General features: G+C 38.5%; 2 protein-coding genes across 2 annotated transcripts; both read left to right on the forward strand.

Annotated features, from left to right (window-relative positions):
* Positions 1-9,051: 9,051 nt before the first annotated feature.
* Positions 9,052-10,438, forward strand: LOC113173466 (CD209 antigen-like protein A). The gene is made up of 4 exons (XM_026376878.1): positions 9,052-9,127; positions 9,329-9,471; positions 9,589-9,692; positions 10,364-10,438. The coding sequence occupies exons 1-4, from the start codon at positions 9,052-9,054 to the stop codon at positions 10,368-10,370; spliced, it is 330 nt and encodes a 109-aa protein (XP_026232663.1). The 3' UTR covers positions 10,371-10,438.
* An 801-nt stretch (positions 10,439-11,239) lies between these two features.
* Positions 11,240-16,626, forward strand: LOC113173467 (CD209 antigen-like protein D). Its single transcript, XM_026376879.1, has 6 exons — positions 11,240-11,438; positions 11,545-11,634; positions 14,011-14,238; positions 14,542-14,684; positions 15,018-15,121; positions 16,476-16,626. Exons 1-6 carry the CDS (start codon positions 11,369-11,371, stop codon positions 16,624-16,626), a joined length of 786 nt encoding a protein of 261 aa, XP_026232664.1. The 5' UTR covers positions 11,240-11,368.
* Positions 16,627-17,448: the final 822 nt, after the last annotated feature.

The following is a 17,448-nucleotide window of genomic DNA, read 5'->3' on the forward strand; positions in this document are numbered from 1 at the left end:
GCCACTCTCTTGCTTAAAGAGAGAGACCAGCTGAAGGCCAGCCTCATTCACATGACTGAAGAGAGGAACAGGCTGCAGAATTTGTCCAAACAGAGTGAGTAAGAGTTGTAGAGCCATGATGCATCATAAAGATAAAACTCTTTCTTTCCTTCTGTGAGTCTTGGTACATGAATTTGCTCCATGTTCCCCAGAGACTGAGGAGACATTGTTCACATTCTGTTTCTATGTTAATAAGCTGATGGTAACATGTTCAGTTACTAATTTACTAATAGCAGTTTGAAACATGCACTAAATCATCATGTCCAGACTGCCAGTAGACTCCAATTACAATGAGGCAAGACACAGAGAAAAACTAGACACCACCCTTCTGCAAGAGCTCTGAAAAGAGCTGAAAAGAGACAAGACAAATAAATACAATAAATCGAATAATGGCAAAAGCAGATGATGTCTGTGATGATTCTTTACTACACGTTTGTCGTATTTTTTGCGTAAAGAAACTCAACATTTCCAACATTATCATAAATGGCTTTCATTGCTCTCGATGATGGAATTAATAAATAATGTTGCATCTCCTGGGCCAGTTAAGTGATAAGTACAACTTTCTCTCAGATGTTAATTTTGTTCACAGAAAACACTTGGATACAGCAAGTTGTCAGAGCACCGTCCAGCATCCTTTGACCTTTAATCCACAGCATATGACGCAGTCAGAAATTGTTCTTGTCTTTTCAAATTTCTTTATAATGAATCTGCAGCAGCTGATCACTTCCTCTTCCAAGTGAATGATACGCAGCATTGTACCCTCGTCCTCATCAGTGGAGGCAGTGTACCAAACAGTGACGGAGGAGGAAACATATTTACTTGATAGCAGTGTAGAAGTGTACTGTACCATTACTGACAGTGGCAGGTTAAATGTCTTCAGGTGCCTCAGAACATACATCCTCTGCTGTGTCTCCTTTGTTGGGAACCTGATGTTCCATTGGAGGTCCTGGTTGATCCTGGTCCTGGTGTCTCTGAAGCAGACATAAAACATTTGCCAAATCAAACATGCAAATTATCAACACGACTTCCAAACCAGATCAGTCGCGGCCCGGATGAACAACAACTGCCACCTGTGCTGTGGTCCATAGGGTGCCAGTGGAAATTGGGCTATTGTTGGTCAAAGAAGGAAGGTTTGTTTACAGGCAGAGAGAGAAGAGGAAGAAGAACAGTGAAGGACTGACAGTAGCATCTTTGAATGCTGGTTGACATGATGCAGAGAAGGAAGATGGACATACTGTTTGTCCAGGAGATCAGGTGGAAAGGGAGCGAGACTAGAAGCTTAAGATCAGAGTTCAGATTATTGACTTGATGACTTGAACCTCAACTCTTTAGCACAAGCTACAAAACAAGCAGACTGATCCATTTAGTCTATGTCAGTTTTTTTTTCTTTTTTGTAGTTTACGTGGCTGATGTGTGGGAACATGTCACCTTTCTTAAAATAGCCTCTGATGATCTTAGTGTGAGGAAATACAAACTGTAACAGTAACGGTCAGTTTCTAACACCTTAAAAACAAATTTCTTGACATATTCAAGACAAAGTCAGCAGTCTCCTATGTTACCCTTTTATTACTCTCTATTATTATGGCTCAGTACATGGGTTAGCCGCTGAACTGTCCACTCTCAAGTAAGGAACAGCAGACTACATCACAAACTACATCCTAGCATTTATCTGTTTTTGTGACCCAAAGAAATTTTCTTGGTGCTAACAGTCGAGTTTCCTGTATTGTATTTCTGTACAAGATTATTGTTTCTGTTTTCTTAACAAAGGTGACAGATGACCACGGATAAGACATGTTTACCTGCAGAAACTTCACCAGGAGACAAACTAAACAGACACATGGAATGTAGCATGTAGCTTGTGTCAAACAGCTCACAGGTCTCTCCTGAAAAAGTCCTCTGTGTAAAGGAAGAAATCTACTGCGATCCTAAAAATTCAAGTTTGTTGCTTCAACAACATTCACAATACACACAGGTGAGAAGGCTGAGAGACTGTACCATGGTTTAACTTGTATTAGAGGTAATGTTATGTGGTCTACCTGTCCAGTTTTTCTTTTTAAGGTTCCAGGAGATGTCCTGGAGCTGTTGTTCTCTTTCTGGGGCTGCTCAGTGTTCTTCTGCTGGCTGCACTCATCGGCCTCTGTGTCCACTGTGAGTCTGGTTTTTAAAAGTTGAAGTCTAAATGTCTCTAAGCTTGACCTCGACTGCAAGTGTTAATGTGTTTAGGCTGCATGTGTAAAAACGTTATAACAATTAGCAAATATTGAACCAATTAAAAAATATTTTTTAGTATAAGAGTTTTTAAAAATGTCACTTGTTTATAATTAGTGAACTTTGACTCACAACACATTTCTCAATTACTGATTTCTTATGAACAGGTTTTAGTTTTTAAGCTGCTTACAGTTGGAGATTTTTACCTGAAAAGTATTGTCAATACATTTAAATCGGAACACATTTGACTCCATTCTTCATGACATGCCTTTTAGGTTGACTGATCTTTATGGAATATTATTATTATTATTATTCATTTAAATTGTTACTTTTTATTACTTTTTTATTTGCTGTTGTATATCGTTTTAATTTTAAAGTTCCAACACACAAAGCTAAATTTTAACAAAGATGAAGAAAAATTGTGATTCAATTGCATAGAAATGTGGAATTTTGTGAGGTCCAGACTCAAACAGGAACTTGAGTTCATCTTTCATTTTACTATTATATTTAAACTATGTTTGAATTCGTCACAATGACTGAAGAGAGGAACAGGCTGAAGAATCTGCCCAAACACAATGAGTAAGAGTTATAAGAAACATGATGCATCATTAAGATAAAACTCTTTCTTTCCTGTTGTTAGTCTTGCAACATGAACTTGCTTCATGTTCCCACGGAGAATGAGAATACATTGTTCTCATTCTGTTTGCATGTTAATAAGCTAACGGTAACATGTTCAGAATAAGTACTAATTTACTACTAATTTAAGACATTACACTAGCAGACTAACCTATATCAGCATAACTAAGAGATGGTTCAGAGTCACCTGATCCATCTCAAACTATAAGCTTTATAAAAAAGAAAAGTTTTAAGTCTAGTCTTAAATGTGGAGAGGGTGATTGCCTGGATTTAGGAGAAGGAAATTGGAGTACATCCAGTCCTTTATGTCTTTTAAACACCTTGAAGTTTGACTAAGTGATTAATGGGTCTACTTGGCACAGACTCAGGACGTCATAAAAACAAATTACAATAAAAACACAAAAAACTCCTACACCACAAAGAGAATAAAAGAGCATAAATAGACAGTAATGGTCACAAAAAGATAAAACATACAGATACATGATGAAATGAATGTGTCAGTATCAGAATATATCAGTATATTTGCTTGTGGAAGCATGGGCCAAACCACTTGTTCAAACCACTGAAACTCACCAGTTCCTCTGCAGCTCTCACAGCCACAGACTGAAGCTAGTGAACCATTGATATACATACACATATATAAACATAGTTTGTGTAGTATTATTTCAAGCAGACTGTGTTTTTCTATTGTAGTGACTTAGATGAAGATCAGAGCACATTTTATGACAAATTAATGCAGAAAACCAAAAGGTTGCAAGTTTTTCTTGCCACTGTATATCTTATTTTCTGGCCTTTTATGGTATATTGGTTAAACTTTTGGTTCTCATTGTATTGATATAGTAAAAATACAACATTTACTATAATATACAAAACTCAAAATGTCTGCAGAAAGAATGTGAACTAGAAAAACAGGCATTTACCATGACTATTAGATTATGAGTCAGATGAACTTAGCATTTCCTTTTATTTTGATGTGACAGAATTATTATTAGTAGCAAACGTGATTCTGCTGTATGTGGTGTATGAAGCTCGAGGAGGCCACGAGCACAAAATGCACTTCCTGGAGTAAAAGTCTTGAGTAGAAATGGTTGATGCATTGACAGTTCTGGTCAGGGGACAAAATTAGAAAATAATATTGTAATATTACATGATATAGTTTTAAATTCAATTCTGGATTTTAAATGGAGACATAAGCTCTCTCTTGCTACGTCACAACTCTGGCTGCAGCATTCTGGATTAACTGGATGCTTTTCAGGGAGTTATTGGAACGTCCCATTAATAATAAATTACAATAGTCTAGTCTGGAAGTTACAAATGCATGGACTAGTATTTCAGCATCACTTTGGGACAGGATGCTCCTAATTTTATGTTTGCCAGATGAAAAAAGGCAGTTCTAGAGATTTCTTTGATTTATGAAGTGGAGGAGATATCCTGGTCAAAGATAATTCCAAGATTCCTCACCATGTTATTTGAGGCCAATATTAAGTCATCACAGGGGAGAAAGGGATAAGACATAGTGTCTGTGAGATTTTTAGGCCCAAACAAAATAACCTCTGTCCTGTCTGAAGTACACTGGAGAACATCCAGGCCTTTATGTCCTTTAAGCATGCTTGAAGATTGACTAATTGATTAGTTTCTCCTGGTTTGATAGATATGTATAGCTGGGTATCATCTGCATAACAAGGGAAATTTATGGAGTGTTTCCTAATAATATTGCCTAAGGGGGACAGAACCCTGTGGAACTCCATAGCTTACTGTGCTGTGCATGAAAGATTAATCATTAACATGTACAAACAGAACTCTATCTGATAGATACAATTTGAAGAACCCTAGTTCTTTTCCTTAGATCCCAATGACATGTTCCAGCTTGTGTAATATAATGTTGGGATCTATAGTGTCGAATGCAGCTCTAAGATCTAACAAGACAAGTGAAAAGCCCATTATCTGATGCTAATAGAAGATCATTAGTGACCTTTGCCAGTTTTTGTACTATGATGTACTCTAAATCCTGACTGGAAATCTTCATACAAGTTATTGCTGCGCAGGTGGTCACATAATTGCTTAGAAACTACCTTTTCAAGAATTTTAGACATGAAGGGCAGATTGGATATTGGTCTATAATTCACTAAAACCTCATTCCGACTGACATATTCTTCCTGCTGCAGCTCGTTTTTGGTAAGACAAAATAAGTCTATTTGATGGTCAATTATCAAATCATTCACTCACGGGGATTTAGACGAGAGAGTTCTGCTAGTTACCAGTCCACATTTGATTGTTTTTTTATTTTGTTCTGAGAGAGGAGTCATCTTTATTTGAATTAGGTTCTTATGATCAATCACATGATGATCAGACACTGTCTCTATGAGGTTGTGGTAGTTTTTGGGGGGTGACAGCTGTAAGGAAGCTGAAGAGAGGTGTGTAAGACTGCGTCTCTGCGTCCAAGCATCCACTCTGAGATGTCAGGGTTTGGGTCGTCTAATAAACTACAAAAAGTATAAAATAAAGAATGAATTGTCACATTTTGCTGTGGATGAACCAAATGTTAACGTCTGTTTAAGAGCAGCCAGAAGTGTAGGGGAGGATGTGCTGTACACTACAAAATAATTCTTATAACGTAAGGTTCTTTGCCAAGTGCTTGGTCTGTGGGATGTTTATGTTTTTTTTTAGTTTTCAATTGAGGATTCTGATCATTTTCATTCAAGTATTAACTCAAGATTAAATGTATCTTTCAAGCATCTAAAACTGTGTCATAAAGTTACAGTATGATTAATATTTCATGATCTCTTCTTCTTGTTGCTGAGTGATCTTTGTCGCCACCTGCTGACTTGTAAACTGTAAGTGCAGGGATGAGGTTACTTTATGTTCCACACTAAAGATGTGAACAGTTTGTGAAGTTCAAAGTTATAAACTTTTTGTCTTTATCCCTCTTCTTTCACCATTAATCCTTCAGGAAGAGTCGGGGCTCAGAGGTGATCCACAGAGCAGCACCTGGTTTGGATTTTAGTGTTTCAGGGTTGAAGCTCGATGATGATCATGTTCACCACTCTACCACTGTGATAGACCTGTGAGTAAGCAGGCGTCAAGTGCTTAATTCACAACACAACTTCACGTTCATCATTTACTATGCACTACCTGTCAAACCTGAAGTCTGAGCTGCAGATCTAATCCTGTAGGAGACGTTTGGTCACCTTGTGAGTGATGGAGGAAATCCATACCAATGTTGAACATGACAAGTCTGTTCGCTCCAGACCTTCAACATGTCAGACAGGTAAGAACGTCAGACTGAGCCAATCCAAGCTGTCAATAAATCCCTGTTCTCACCTGTTACTGTTGAATCATTGAGTGTTTTCACTGGTTGTTGTTCTGTGTCTGGTGATGCTGAATGTTTTCCTGCTGGCTGGAGTCACAACTGGAAGCTAAAAAGCAGTTTTTCCCTTGACAGTAGATGGAGTTGTGGCTTGACTGAGTGAGTTTATGGTTTTTTATTCTAGATAAAACTTGTCCTGCAGGATGGAAAATGTTCAGCTGTTCCTGTTATTTATTCTCCAGTCAGTTTACATCCTGGACAGAAAGCAGCGAGAGCAGACCTGGTGGTCATAGACAGAACCAGAGAACAGGTTCAGTGTTTGTGTTCAGGAAAAGAGTTAGAAATTATGGAATAAAGGAATTTTCACATTTCTTTTGATAAGTTGATCATAAAATCCAGCTTTCAGTCTCCACAAATGTGTTCTTGTCACGGTCCTGAACCTGTTTCCTGTCCTGTGCTTATATTTTGCTTTACTTCCTGTTCCCTATCATGTTTTTGTCTCCCACTTCACTTATCACCTATATTATTTTCACCTGTGTCTTGTTATCTCCCTCTATAGGCACCATCCTGTTCATTTACACTTTGCCTGGTTGTCAGTTTCCACCCTACTCTCCAGCCACCCACCCTTCCTTCTAACCATGTCCTCACCTGGACGTGGACCTGGACCTGGACCTTGTCCTTGTCCTTGTCACATCCCTTGTTTTTGTGTGAATCTTTGTGTCGTGTCCTGTCCCTGACTTAATGTTCACCTGCTCTGGACTATTGTTGTGAGTTTTGTCTGCCTTTTTTTGCTCTTTATTTTCCAGTATCCACTGAGCTTTTTGTTCCTCAGCCTTTAATCTAGTTCATAAATCTTTGATTTTCATTTGATGCTCTGTTAGTTGCTGCTTTGTGTTTTTGTGTTCAGCCCCCTGCATTGCAGTGAACGCCATCTTGGTTTTCCTTTCTGCTTCCTAATCTATTCCCTGTACCATCCCACAAACCCTCTAGTGACAATAAAAACCTCCTTTTCATCTATAAAGTTTCTGGCATTTTAAATCCAAATCATCACAGTTCTGTGTTTTCTTTTTACTCTATTGATCTTTACAGCTTGTTTTTTGTTCCTTGGGTGATATAATATTAGACTTCAAGTTGTCATCAGACATTTATACATTGTGCTTCTTACATTTACTTGTACTGTGGTTAAACTGGAATATGACACTGTGACTTTCTTTTGTTTCTATTGAACAGATGCTCATCTCTGGATTCATCAAGGTAAAAACTTGGATTAGTTTGAGTGACAGAGACAACGATGGAACCTGGAAATACATCAGTGAGACTCCACCGACTCTGAAGTCCGACAGAAATGTTGAAATCCCAAGTTTATTTAATGTGTATGTGAAATTATCATGATTGATTTTTTTGTTGTTTAGGTTCTGGGAGAGGAAACAGCCTAATGATGGTGGTGGATATTCAAAGACTGCAGATGTGGACTCATCATCAGAGTGGAATGACAAACCCTGTGAACCTTCTCTGACATGGATTTGTGAGAAAGCAGTTTAACACTGGTCCATGTTTTTGATACTGTCTCCACAGTGTAAATGAGGGTTATGTCAGCCTGTGTCTGCTCTCTCTTCATCATCTCCTTCTTCTCCCAGCAGATGTCCCCAGATACTCTCTTACCACCTTTTCTCAGTCACACACTTCACTATCTCCAGCTGCCTTTACCACCTGACCTCTACACACAAACTCAAATGTATGTGTCATCAGTTCAATCTCCCTGAACATGAACGTCAACAACCCTCACTCATTCTTTGTCAGACTGTTCTTCTATGGTTCTGATTTGTTCAAGCCTTTGTGTGATGATGGAGCTCAGACTGTAAACCCCTCATGAACCCAACAATAAACCATTTAGTAACTCTGTAAATCAAAGTGGATGTTATACTGTAAGATTTAATGTTTCTGGAAAAGATAATTGGTTGTAGATTAGATATGTATTTGGTGCACTGGCTGCATTTTATTGATATTTACAGTATCATGTATTTCCTTTGTCTACACGTCTTCACAATGTTTACGGAAGACCTCTGTTTTTCTAATTGTGTTGTCTTAACTCCTACTAGTGAAATCACCAATGCTCTCTGGAATTTTTGTCACCACACAGGACGGCGTACACAGGAAACCAATGTCAGGAAATAAAGGCATTTTAGTGCTGCCAATGGGCCTGAGGTGATCAGATCATGACGGGTAGAATAAATGGGATTTCTCTATTTGTTTTTTTGTTTGTTTGTTTGTTTGTTTTTTGTTTTTGTGAATGAACAAACAGAACAAATAGTTTCAGTTCTTCATGACTGCAGTGAGGTGTATCCTATGATAATACTGCTCTGCAGAGGGTTTGCCACCCTGAAAACCACTGAAACATGCCACTTCCTCAGAAGCTAAAACAGTGAGGGACTAAAAGGAGCAAAACCTTCATCATTTACATGGACTACAGTCTGTGCTGCTGCAGATCTGACCATCCAGGAGACATTTGACCAATTTATGATCAATGGAGGAAATATATATGAATGTTGAATATGACAAGTCTGTTCACTCAAGAGCATCAACAAATCAGACAGGTACGAATGTTTGGTCAGACACTGACGCACTATTAATAATGTTGTATCACTTAATCTTGAGAAAAATTGTTCAGTTTCTCTTATTTAAGACATCGCACATTATTCATGAGAAATCCAGTGGAGAACATGTTTGTCTAAATCCATGTCTCTTCATGTTTATAGATCAGAAGTCACTACGTGGTGCAGCTACAGATCTTTCCACCATCAAAGCCAACCTGACGGAGCTTCTCCAGGACAGGTCTTAACAAACTATCCTCCCTGACTGAAATGAGAAACCTGCTGAATGCCAGCCTCATTAAAACGACTGAGGAACGTGACAGGCTGTTGAAAATGATCACACAGAGTGAGTGAAGGCTGTAATGGACATGACACAAGAATGAGGTCAAAAGCTGCAATCTTTAAATAAAAACTGTCTTTAAAGAGTGAAGTCCAAAGAACCACTTGTTATATTCAAGGAATGAAGTAGAGCATTAAATGAACATGTCTTTGGCCATAGATGGACTTTTATCTTGGCAGATTTTTAATGTCTGTTGTTCTGTTACAGGGAAAACTTGTCCTGCAGGGTGGACCATGTTCAGATGTTCCTGTTATTTCCTGTCCAGTGTGTCTGGTTCCTGGTCTGAAGGCAGACAGGACTGTAATAAGAGAGGGGGAGATCTGGTGGTTATAGACAGCGCTGAAGAACAGGTACAGCATGTGTTCATCTTGGTGTGATTTATGTATGATGTCATGTACCTGTGGATGTGATGTGATTAAAACTGGAACATGAATACATCGAGTTTTCATTTTGTTTTTGTTGAACAGACTTTCCTCTCTGAATTCACCATGGTTGAAAGTTGGATTGGTTTGACTGACAGAGACAAAGAGGGAACCTGGAACTGGGTCGATGGAACTCCACTGACTGTGAAGTAAGGAAGACCTGTGCTTCACTTGCTTTCACACCTTAATTTGTTTGCTTTGGTCCGAATCAGTTGATAAGTTTGTAACATTCTATCAATTTCTCCTCGGTTCGGTTTCTTTTCACACCGAGAAAAATCCAAATGAACCAAAATATGTCACTACAAACTACGTGAGAACGTCCTCTCCGCTTATTGGTCAGATGTTTCTGCCGCGGGAACAAAAAAGTAAATACAGGAAGAAGATAAAGTGTTGTAGAGTCTGTTTGTTTGAAAGTAGGGAGATGATTTCACTATGAATGTTCATGTAGATCGGTCATCCCAATGATTATTGTTTATTACGTTACATCAGACCTGGTGTCTGTGAGATATTTCACCTCCTCACGTCTCCACGTTTGTCCTCCATTAATCAGACAGCATGTTTTTGGTGGACAAACAGAAAAGAGAAATTAATCCTTGACACATAAAATTTGTGCCATCAAACTGTCTTTTGGTACCAGATTTAAAATTGTTGAGGAGCATAAGACAGGTGTCCAACATCGTCCTCTGGGTCCTTTCTCCTTGTTGTAAATTGCACAGTTTACAGAATTTACTGCTGGTGCCATTAAACAGATGATGTACCTGAAGACACAGGTTCAGCTCACATATTGACAGTATCATGATTCTCTCTATTGTGGTACCAGGTACTAGTCAGCAGGGCAGCCTGATAATGGAAATAGAAACCGGATATTTGGTGAAGAGGACTGTGTCCATTTTAGACAGGATGGGACAGCAAACTGGAACGATTGTTCATGTGGAACAATCTCTGCCGTGGATCTGTGAAAAAATCCTCCTCAAACATGACAAACAAACATGGTTAAATGTCTTGAGCTGCCTCAGGACATACATCCTCTGCTGTTTCTCCTTTGATAGGAACCTCATGTTCTGCTCCCATTGGAGGTCCTTCCATACCAGTTCGGGCGCAGCCCGGGTTAACAACGTGCTGTTGGCTTGTAGGGTGCTGATGGAAACTGGGCTACTGTCGGTCGAAGGAGAGGAGGAGGGGGTGCTCGCAGGCAAAGAGGAAAGGCAACAGTGATGGACTGACAGTAGGGACTTTGAATGCTGGCACTATGTCAGGGAAGGATAAAGAGGTGGTTGACATGATGCAGAGGAGGAAGGTGGACATACTGTTTGTCCAGGAGATCAGATGGAAAGGCAGTGAGACTAGAAGCTTAGGATCAGAGTTGTTGACCGTGACTTGAACCTCAGCTCTTTAGCACAAGGTACAAAACAAGCAGACTAAACCATTTAGGTAATGTCCATTTTTTTGTAGTTTCAAGTGTGTGATGTGTGGGAACATGTCACCTTTCTTAAAATAGGCTCTGATGATTTTAGTGTGAGGAAATACAAACTGTAACAGAAAGTTTCTGTGATGCCACAACATGTTCATCCATTACAAATGTTCTTCTTGCTAAAAGTCGAACAAGTTTCCTGTTTTGCATTTATGTACATCAAGATTGTTGTTACAGGTTTTTTTTTTTTTTTTTTGGAGAAGGTGTTAGATGACCACAGATAAGACATGTTTAACTGCAGAAACTTCCTCAGAAGACAAACTAAACAGACACATCGATGTAAAGTCTGCTTGTGCTGTAGCTTGTGTCAAACAGCTCACAGGTCCATCCAGAAAAAATTCAGTCCTCTGTGCAATGGAAGAAATCTACTGCAACGCTGAAACGGTCATGTCTGTTGATTCAACAACTTTAACAAATCAGACAGGTAAGAAGACTGAGAGACTGTGCCGTGCTTGATCATATATTAGAGGTTATATTAAGTGGTCTACTTGTCATATGATTAACTGTTTGTTGGTTTTTCTCTTTTTAAGGTTCCAGGAGATGTCCTGGAGCTGTTGTTCTCTTTCTGGTGCTGCTCAGTGTTCTCCTGCTGGCTGGACACATCAGTCTCTGTGTCCACTGTGAGTCTGGTTTTCATAAGTTAACGTCTAAATGTCTCTAATCTTGACCTCATCTCAAAATGTGAATGTGTTTTTAGGCTGCATGTGTAAAAACCTTATAACAACTAGCACATATTAAAATAACTTGCACTGACTCCTTTTACTTTAAGAGTTTTTAAAAATGCTACTTGTTTCTTAATTAGTGAACTGACTCACAATAAATTTCTCATTTATTAATTTCTCCTGAACAGCTTTTAGTTTTTAAGCTGCTTATGACTGATTTTTTTTACTTGAAAATGTATTGTTGAGACATTTAAATCTAAACTTTAAACTTTATTTTACATTTGTTCTCACAGTGTGTATATCATTTTAACTTTATTCTGCCATAAGATTTTAATTTCTTTTATCTCTTGCGAAGGTGCAACACTTACGCTGCACAAAGATAAATTTCAAAGTGGGAGAAACAATTTCATTCGAGTCTGTATCAACTCTAACAGTATGCATTTATGCTAGATTCAAGATGAAAAAAACTTTATTAATCCCATAGCAAAATTGTTTTGCCTCGTCACAGTTGTTCTCAACACAGACATAAAAAAGGGAACCACAGCCAGGAAAGATCCACACCAACCTAAATACAAAATAACAGAGAATCAGTACATAGAACTCAGTGTATATACAGAATATATGAGATGAAAGAAAATAGGTCAATAAATGTAATCTAGGGTTGAATGAATGCAATTATATGACAGACAGTATGTCAGTTTCCCCACCCCTTCCAGAGGAGGAAGGAATTGTATTTATGTATTAAATTAACATAGTGACCACAAATTCAGAGCACACTGATTGTGCAGCCAGCACCTCTGATCTGAAGTTAGGACTGTTAAATATTAGATCTCTTACATCTAAAGCTCTTACTGTTAATGAAACTATCACAGAGTTTGATATACTCTGTTTAACAGAAACCTGGATTAAACAGGACGAGTATGTAGCTTGAAATGAAGTAACTCCTCCTGGATACAGCTACATTCACCAGCCTCATCTGACTGGTGGAGGAGGAGGCGTCGCAGTTATTTACAATGATAACCTGACTGTTGTACAAAAAAATGTACACAAATGTAAAGCTTTTGAAATTCTCTATAGTAACATAACAAGTATAGATACAAATATTAGGTCTGCTCAGCCGACAACGCTAATTATCATCAACAGGCCCCCAAGGACCTACTCTGAATTTCTTTGTAAATTTGCAGATTTCCTCTCCAACCTAGTCGTTTCTGTAGACAAAGCGTTAATTGCAAATAAGAAATAACAGCTCGATCAACATGTCTCCCCACTCTTATAAATAATAAAAGAAATAACCCTAGATTTTTATTTAATACAGTAGCCAAATTAACTAGAAAGAAGACCACTGCAGATATCTCCACAACAACGTTGTGCAGCAGTGAGGACTTCATGAACTTTTTCAATAACAAAATTGTAAATATAAAGCATAAATTTCAGGCTTTAAAAACAGACAATTTAATTGATGCAGATGATAAGCTAACCACAGCAGGTCAGTACCTACAACACTTTACTCCTCTTGAAGATAATGAACTAATTTTTTCACTAATCTCTAAAATCACATTTGCACATTATTGCACAGTGATACAGATACATTTTCTAAAACAGATAGTGCCAGAAATAACAGAACCCCTGCTGAAAAACAATAATTGTCCACTCAGCAGTGGGTATGTTCCAAAATCTTTTAAATTCGCAGTTATTAAACCCTTAATTAAGAAACCTGATCTCGACCCTTGTCAGCTGTCAAATTACAATGAACAGTGAATGTGTATGAATCATAATAATCAGATTGTCCCTGATGAGCAAGCCGAGGGTGACGGTGGCAAGAAAAAACTCCGATACGCAACAGGAAGAAACTTTGAGAGGAACCAGACTCAACAGGAAACCCATCCTCATATGGGTGATCACATATATGTGTTAGGCAGCAGGCAGTTAAGTATAATAGTTAATGTCTTTAAGTTAATATGGAGTCTAGTTAGTTATTGAAAGCTCTGGTAGACTCTGGTAGACCTCCCTCGTGTTATGTTGAAGGCTTTGTTCCAGTTTCCACCTGTAAGCCTCCTTCCCCTCCCTGATCCTGACAGACAGCAGTCTCTGGACCCTCCTCGCTGGCTCCCTGTCTCCTGACCTGAATGTATTCTTCCTGTCATTAGTATGTTTGCATGTCTGCATACAAACCTATCCAGTTTTCATTTAATAGACAGAAAAGGGAGACATGTTTTGGAGCATAAAAATGGGTTTTGGGGCCAGTTACTTTAAATCTATTAATATTGAAGCAAAATTTGTTTAATAGAAATTCTAGAAATTCATACAGTATTTTTTGTCTCTTCATAATTTCAGACCATAACTCAGGATGTGGCTCAGTTGCCAACCGGACTGAGGAGCTCCAGGCCAGTCTTTTGATTCAAGAGAGAGACCAGCTGAAGGCTAAACTAGTTAACACAAGTGAAGAGAGAGACCAGCTGAAGGCTAAACTAGTTAACACAAGTGAAGAGAGAGACCAGTTGAAGGTCAGCCTCATTCAAATGACTGAAGAGAGGAACAGGCTGCAGGATTTATCCAAACAGAGTGAGTAAGAGTTGTAGAGACATGATGCATCATAAAGATAAAACTCTTTCTTTCCTGTTGTGAGTCTTGCTACATGAATTTGCTTCATGTTCCCCAGAGACTGAGGAAACATAGTTCACATTCTGTTAATGTTAATAAGCTAATGGTAACATGTTCAGTTACTAATTTACTAATAGCAGTTGAAACATGCACTAAATCATAACCCCTGTGCTAAATCTGCACTTGTCTCCATAGTGTCATTTACTGGCAGCAGATGGAGTTTTGTATTTCATGATTAATATTGTCTGTTGTTTTATGTTACAGAGAAAACTTGTCCTGCAGGATGGACGATGTTCAACTGTGTCTGTTACCTCCTCTCCAGTGAAACTCGGTCTTGGCAAACAGGTAGAGAGGACTGCAGACAAAGAGGAGCAGACTTGGTGGTCATAGACAGTGCAGAAGTCCAGGTGCAGTATTTTTGATCATGTTTGTGTGACTGAACAAGGACGGAAAAATATTAAATAGGACTTCATGTAATTGAACACAATCTCTGAATGCAAATTCACTGATCAGAGAGTGATATCTGTGAAATGTAAACTTCAGTCTGTTCACAGTTGTTCTACAGAGTTTAGGTCTGGGCTGTTTTTGGGCCACTCAAGGACAAAGCTACTCCATCATTACATAGTAGATATGTTCAGATAATTGCTGTATGTGTGTCCTGCACATGTTGTGGTTATATGTAACATATCTCTTGTGTTTTTATCTTTTATGTGTTCATTTACACATCACATGTTAAACAGACATTTCTCTCTGGATTCACCAAGAATCCAACCTGGATCGGTTTGACTGACTTAGAAAACGAGGGCACCTGGAAATGGATCGATGATACTCCACTGACTCTGACGTAAGGCTTCACTTTGGTGGTACACCACACTGATTAACATTTACATTTGTATTTTACTAGAATTTATTTGTTTTGGTTTGAATTACCAGCAAACAATTCTTGCATAAACTGTAGAAACAGCCTCACTAAAGGACTTTTATGGATAAACAACCCAAACTATGTGGTAATACTGAATTACTAAAAACTGTACCCTTAAATGTGTGCATATATGCTCATATGATAAAAGATGATTGTCATTCTATCACCAACAACACTGTAAATTACAGCCTGCAACTTGGTCCTCCAGCTGTTTGAATGGTTCAGAATCACCAGGGCCCGCTCTGCTGAGCTTGATTAAAACGGACAGTTTTTATAGTTATAAGATAGACAGAGAACCGTTATGTGCCTTGTAGAAGGATTTTAAATTCTGTTCTGGATTTTACAGCGAGCCAGTGAAGATGTCATGAATTAAGGGGAAAGGGACCAGGCAGGCATAAACCAAAGAACTAGATTTATTTATAAAACAGGGAACTAAAGGTTGTCAACATAGACTACTAAAAACCAGAAACCAAAGTACAAAAGAAAACCACTGCTCAATGGCAGGAAAACACTCACAGAAAATCAAGTAACAAATGTCCAAAGTTCAGAGGGGCTAAGTCCAGATGATCAAGGAGGGGAAGGAAACAGGGCTGAGGAGGGTGGCGAGGAGCAGGGCTGAAAGCAGGCTGAAAGCAGACTGAAAGCAGACTGAAAGCAGGCAGGCTCTAGCAGGCAGGTTGGGTAGCAAGCATGTAGCAGGCCAGGGAATGATGATGATCTGACAGAGGTGAAATTACTGAGGAGAGTTTTTGTAGAGACAGGGGAACACAGGTGGAGCCAATATGAAATCAGTGAGGGAGAGAAGTGGCTGGTGGGTGGAGTCCAGAGAGAGAGGGAGAGGAAGAACAGGGCAGAATGCAAAGCTGGCTGAGTGCCAGGCAGAAACGGGGACAGAAGAGGAGCTAAAGTATGAGAAACATGATTTCTCTTGTTAATTCTTGTCAGAGCTTTGGCTGCAGCATTTTGGATCAACTGAAGGCTTTTTAGGGAGTTACTGGGACATCCTCTTAGTAGTGAATTGCAGTCTAGAAGTAACAAATATTGTAAATTAACTAATTTTCTGCATCATTTTGAGACAGGATGCTCCTAATTTTTGCACTGTGCTGCAGATGGAGGTTCTTCTCAGTAGAACTGGAGGGCTGTGTCATCTAGAGTAACTACATGGTTATATAGTATAATTCTACAGTAGAATATAGAAAAATATTGTTTGTGAAGCTGTTTTGAACTTTGTCAGGGATAAACAGTGTCATCAATGTTTTGTTGACTGACTTCCTAGGTACTGGGGGGGGTATCAACCTGATAATGGAGGTGGAGACCCTAATTATGGAGAAGAGGACTGTGCACTATTCAAAGGTTATACCAATGGTTTCTGGAATGATTGGCCATGTAGTTATCAACTGCGCTGGATCTGTGAAAAAACACCATAATACTGCTGAATAACTTCATCATGATTATGCAAAGCTATTAGTAACATGTTCTTATATTATAGTAACAAAACTGAGTCACTGTGTGCCAAGTTCTGTTGTCGATGAACAATTGTTTCATTTTTATTCTATAATTTCAGCTTTCAGGTAATACAAAATCACAAAAAAACACTAATTCAGGTTCATTTCTGACTGATTACTCTGAGTAGTGATTTTTTAATAAATGTTTACACTGATAAATGATGTTGCTGAGCACTGAGTGTTTTGCTGCTTCTGTGGCACTAGATAGTCCAACTTTAAAAATTTAAAGATTTTTTAAAAATGCAAAAATCTGCATTTTAATTAGCACAAACATGTCAGCACCAACATGTATTTACCGTATGTTGGTCATGATGCTACACGTTCTCTCACTCCAGCAGAGGTGTTCTTAAAAGGCTCTTAAAGGTGTTCAGGACTAGATTATCTCTTGTAAATCCTGATGTAGTGCAGTCTTTTACCAAAGGAAAACTTTAATCTTTTCCTGTGGTACAGTTTTAAATTACATCGTGGGATGACATAAGTGGTTGGATGTCATGGGTCCTGCAACGTATCTGGTGAATGTGAATAGAACTTAAAAGCTTGATGCAAAGAGACATAATGGTGATTAAAAAAACACTTTGAATTAAAACTGAACAGCCCTGTATTTTTCTATTTACTTTTTCTTTTATAAGATTGCATGTTTAAACTGCCTTCCTCTTCAGCATCTTAGATTAATAAAATTCTATGGAAAGAGATCATGTGTGAGTGTGATCTAGAAGAGATTTAATCACTTGTGAAATTTCCTGT

Source organism: Anabas testudineus, chromosome 21 (genome assembly GCF_900324465.2).
Source record: "Anabas testudineus chromosome 21, fAnaTes1.2, whole genome shotgun sequence".
Lineage (NCBI taxonomy): Eukaryota > Metazoa > Chordata > Actinopteri > Anabantiformes > Anabantidae > Anabas > Anabas testudineus.

Coding starts and splice junctions, on each gene's coding strand:
- LOC113173467 (XM_026376879.1), top strand. CDS start 11,369: ATGGAAGAAATCTACTGCAACGCTGAAACGGTCATGTCTGTTGATTCA. Junction 11,439..11,544: donor AACTTTAACAAATCAGACAG/GTAAGAAGACTG, acceptor TCTCTTTTTAAG/GTTCCAGGAGATGTCCTGGA. Junction 15,122..16,475: donor GATACTCCACTGACTCTGAC/GTAAGGCTTCAC, acceptor CTGACTTCCTAG/GTACTGGGGGGGGTATCAAC.
- LOC113173466 (XM_026376878.1), top strand. CDS start 9,052: ATGAGAAACCTGCTGAATGCCAGCCTCATTAAAACGACTGAGGAACGT. Junction 9,128..9,328: donor GTTGAAAATGATCACACAGA/GTGAGTGAAGGC, acceptor GTTCTGTTACAG/GGAAAACTTGTCCTGCAGGG. Junction 9,472..9,588: donor TAGACAGCGCTGAAGAACAG/GTACAGCATGTG, acceptor TTTGTTGAACAG/ACTTTCCTCTCTGAATTCAC.